This window comes from Aegilops tauschii, chromosome 7, assembly GCF_002575655.3.
Source record: "Aegilops tauschii subsp. strangulata cultivar AL8/78 chromosome 7, Aet v6.0, whole genome shotgun sequence".
Taxonomy (NCBI): Eukaryota; Viridiplantae; Streptophyta; class Magnoliopsida; order Poales; family Poaceae; genus Aegilops; species Aegilops tauschii.
The window spans coordinates 489,921,195-489,925,548 of record NC_053041.3 but is presented as its reverse complement, the minus strand read 5'-3'; the positions used below and the strand labels follow the sequence as shown (position 1 = coordinate 489,925,548).

The 4,354-nt window shown below is 55.8% G+C and overlaps 1 protein-coding gene across 1 annotated transcript; it reads right to left on the bottom strand.

The window, feature by feature from the left end:
- Positions 1-349: 349 nt before the first annotated feature.
- LOC109763387 (phospholipase D alpha 2) lies at positions 350-3,915 on the bottom strand. Its single transcript, XM_020322235.4, has 3 exons — positions 3,484-3,915; positions 1,258-3,175; positions 350-943 (listed from the first exon to the last, which is right to left on the bottom strand). Exons 1-3 carry the CDS (start codon positions 3,589-3,591, stop codon positions 507-509), a joined length of 2,463 nt encoding a protein of 820 aa, XP_020177824.1. The 5' UTR covers positions 3,592-3,915; the 3' UTR covers positions 350-506.
- Positions 3,916-4,354: the final 439 nt, after the last annotated feature.

Genomic DNA, 4,354 nt, shown 5'->3' with positions numbered 1-4,354 from the left:
CCTCTTCTAATATGAATTGGCAGGAGAGCTTTTCCCTCTTCTAATATGAATTGGCAGAGCTCCTGCCGTTGCCCGTCAAAAAAAAAAAAGATTGGTGCATGTGGCAACATTTCACGGGAGACGGAATGACCAAGAAAACATCGGCCATGTGTTAAGCTTCAAAAGGCTGTCTGGGAATCCAAGAGACCAACCCGACCGGAACAATTGCTGACACGACACGCAACACTAGCAATTATAGGTAGCATTCAGTCAAATCTGAGATGAAGCATGCATTGCGAAATCTTCATGCTTCAGCACTCTCAAGTATGCATCTTGCAAGACGGACTAGGGCCAGCAGAAATGTTCAGGCTTTAGGTAAAGACTATCAGCTATAGATTCCGACTTCCAGAACCATCATATATAGAGGTAGCAACAATAGAACAAGTTTACACTGCTGAAAGTGCATCATATCTAGCTAGAAGCAGCAGCATCTAGCATTGCCGGGGTTGCAACTCTGCAAACGCACCCTATGTGGTGAGAATAGGGGGCAGGTGTTTGGATTTGATTCCGAGCACCGGAGCCGCCGTGTCGGGGAAGCACCTCGCACCGGGCAGCTCCGTCACTGTGCCGTCTTTCGTCACGGCAACCGGGTAGGTGAGAAGGTGCCCGGGGAGGTCGTCGTTCAGCTCGTCGCTGGCATAGAGGTCCCAGTACTTGTCAGCCATCTTGTTCACCCTCTGGACGCACTCCCGGCTTCCCGGGTTGAGGAAGTCGTTGTGCAGCATGCCGAGGTGCTCGTACCACAGCGACATCCGGAAGCCATGGACCTGCCCTCTGGCAACCTGGCCTTTGGTGTTGAGGTGGTGTGGCTGGAATGCGCCCATGGCAATCTCGGAGTCCCTCCCCCCGTCCATCGACCGCTGGTTGATGTTGGCTGATCCAACGATGATGTACTCGTCATCAACTGGAAATCAAGCAGACTAAATGTTAAAGACAAATTCGACTTCAACCACATGAGACATGTCCTGACAGTTTACAGTAGGATGAACGTTACAATATCAGGTATATTTTTGACAACAAAACCAGAGAACTGTCTGGAAACATGGTCTGTTGTAAAATGAATCAAGTAAGGCATGGTGATGTATTAGAATTTTGACAACGACAAATTATTCTAAGTATGCTTCAAAGATAGAAATATTGGCAACCTGAAATGTCGAGCAAGTGCATATAAGATGTTAACTGCAAAAACTTTCATGCGACATGTGGAGTGTGGCATACCTATCATCATCTTGGAGTGAACATAGATCATGAACCGACGAGCGTTCTGTGCCTTTTCATAGCCTGACCCAGGCAATGGACGATCAGCGGGTTCATACTCTCCACTCCTCTTCGCCTCCCTGTTCCCTAAGCAAAAGAAGGTGAGGTAATCCTTGGGGCTCGCGTCGATCCCCTTCGCCTGAAGTGCGATGGCAATGTCATAGTACATCATGTCCATCGTCCTTCTCTGCCAATCTAATATTGCTTGCACAGATCCACCTTCAGGAGCACCTTCCGGCCACATTGGCACCACCACATAGGCCACGAAATGCTCACCAGCCTCAATCTTGCTCACAATCTTCAGCGAGAGCTCTCTGGGAATCAGATGCAACGCCTCGATTTCCTCCGGCCTTATGTCGTCGGCCTTCCACGCGAATGAACTGCCAAGGAAATACTGATTCTCGATGTAGATGAAGTGCTGTGCGCGGCGTATCGCGTGGATGTAGGCATCCTGGATGCTCCTGTCAAGGGTGTTGTTCTTGCCACTGACAAGGCCTGATCGAGCAGCTTGCTCAGGGGTGTTAGGAAAGCCGAAGCTCGCACCGCCGTCGATGGACCGGAACACCTGCACATTCCACGCCTCCTGGTCATCGGGGAATGTCACGGTGGATGGCGGTATGATCAGGTTCGCCAAGGCTCTCAGATCGACGAGGAGGTCATTGTCACCACCTTGCTTCCTCCACCTCTGCTCGAAGTTGTAGAGGATGTCCCACGCGGCCGGACCTTCGATCTTGGCATGGATGTCATGCCATGGCTCCCTCGGCCCGCCCTTGGTTATGGACGTGTCGACAAAATTGGGTTGGTGGAAGTCCTTGTGGTGCGCCGTGTCCATCGTCCTGAACAGGGAGTGGAACTGCGTGTCGTAGCGACCGTCGCAGAGGTCGAGGCCGCCGACGAAGCTGACGATGCGGCGGCGGCTCGAGCTGCCCCTCACCGGCATGTCGTGGTCAACCGCGATGATCTTCTGGTGGTGGCTGATCATGTAGGCAGTCTGCAAGCCCATGACGGCGCTTCTGCCGATGTCGGGATTCCGCGGGCAGAGGACGCACTGCACGTCGGTGCCGCGGAAGTACTCCGCCGTCTCGGCGTCGTGCGTCCCCATGTACCCCCACGTCATGCCGAGGGACTCGACGGAGGTGCGGTCGTCCCAGACCAGCATGAGCACGCGCACGCCCTCGCTGGCCTTGCGCTTCAGGAGCTCGCCGAGGGTGGCGTCGCCGCCGGGGCGCGGTCGGGAGCCGTCCCGTATCAGCGTGATCTCGGTGTACACCGACCAGCCGGTGACGTATATCAGGTGGCGCGCGTCGCTGATGGCGTCGAACACGTCCTCCCAGCACCGCCCCTGCTGGTAGGTCCGGCCGCCGGAGAGCGGGATCCTGGGCGCGAACGCGTCCGGGGTGTGCGCGTCCTGGTACAGGGTGACCCTGCACCCGGGCCGCTGGGAGAAGAAGGTGTACGGCACGCCGGGGTGCCGCGCGCCGCCGAGGCCCGCGCCCCACTCGCGGCGGTTGGCGGTGACGTCGCAGAACCTGAGCCGCACGTGTATGGTGGGCCCGTGGTGGATCTTTTTCTTGCTCGGGTCGAGGACGTCGAGCCGGCGCTCGATCTCCCGGCCGCCGGCGTCGAGCAGCTCCCGGACGGGGAGGTAGGCGCGGCCGATGAGCGTGGCGCCGATGGGCTGCGCGGCCTTGACGGTGAAGACGACGTCGGCGGCGAAGTGGGCGCAGTAGATGTGGAAGTCCTCGTACCAGCGCGGGTTCACCGGGTCGCCGGCGATGACCCGCGTCCGGCCGACGCGCGCCTTGCCGAGGTCGACGGTTGCGTACAGCTGCGTCGACCCCTTGCCGCGCCCGATCGTCTCCTCGAACCCCTCCACGAACTGCAACCAGACAAGATTCTTTACCAATCGGACAAGCTTCCTACGCATTCAAACAAACAAATCTACTACTCCAGCAGCGAACAGCAGACTGTAAAATTCGCATCTCCTTTTAGGAGCCAAAGAATTTCTCCTCCATGTACAAAAAACCAAGAATTCCTCTGCCGCGGAACAAGATTTCAGATCTCTGGGCTCGAAGGGAGCGGGATATTTTCTTGATTTTCTATTCTACGGACGCAATCTACTCTGCTTACACTCTGCCGTGGTTGCAGCAAGTGCAAAGAGGGGAGGAAGGGGAGTGACTGACTGACCCTGCGGAAGATCTGGGGGGCGCCGCCGGTGGCGCGGTCGGGGTTGGTGAGGTTGTCGGCCTCCAGGATGGTGGCGTGGAGGGTGCCGTGCAGCAGCCGGTGAGCCATTGCTGCCGCGCCGTCTCACCTCCCAGGTCAGTCCCAGGAGAGCTTCAGGCTGTGTGGAGACGGACGAAACAATGCGCCAAGAAGGGCAGGCCAAGGAAAAGGAAAATCACAATTTCCACGTAACCTTACGGGCTAAGGCAAAGGGGTCTGAGACCGTCCGTCCAATAGGAGAGAGAGGGCGAGAGTCAGAGAGATGGAGCAAAATGTTGACGTAAAGTAGGACGAACCAGCAGAAGATTGCTGGAAGAAATTAATGGCGGGAGGAAACTAGTAATGCACGGAATTAATAGCCGCCGAAAATGCATCACGCCATTTTGGTTCTGTGATTAATGCTTTGTATTCTCGTAATATATGTATATCTTTCCAAACGAGAAAGACGAAGTGGGAGCAAAGGCGGGACCGCGGGAGGGGCCAAAGCACTCGGGGCTGCCTGGCACTTTTTTGGAGCAGGGGTCACATGGCGTCAACGCTACAGATCGCAGAGCTCCAGCGTGCGCGTACGATGAGAAACAGAGGGAGGAGATGCCATTGCCGTCCACGCGGAGCACGAGCGCGGCACTGGAGTACTCTACTACCATGCGCGCACTATCACTGTCGTCAAGCTCGCTTCATTTCTCGGTATAAAACGGAGATCCAGCCATTTTATAGTATCCGGTAAAACCCGGTGCTGCAATATCGCTTTAGGGTTCCCTCGAAAACAATTTTGCGGGAACGCAAAGGCTCCGGCAGAACAAAACTCGTAAATCTCGTACTGCAAATTTAA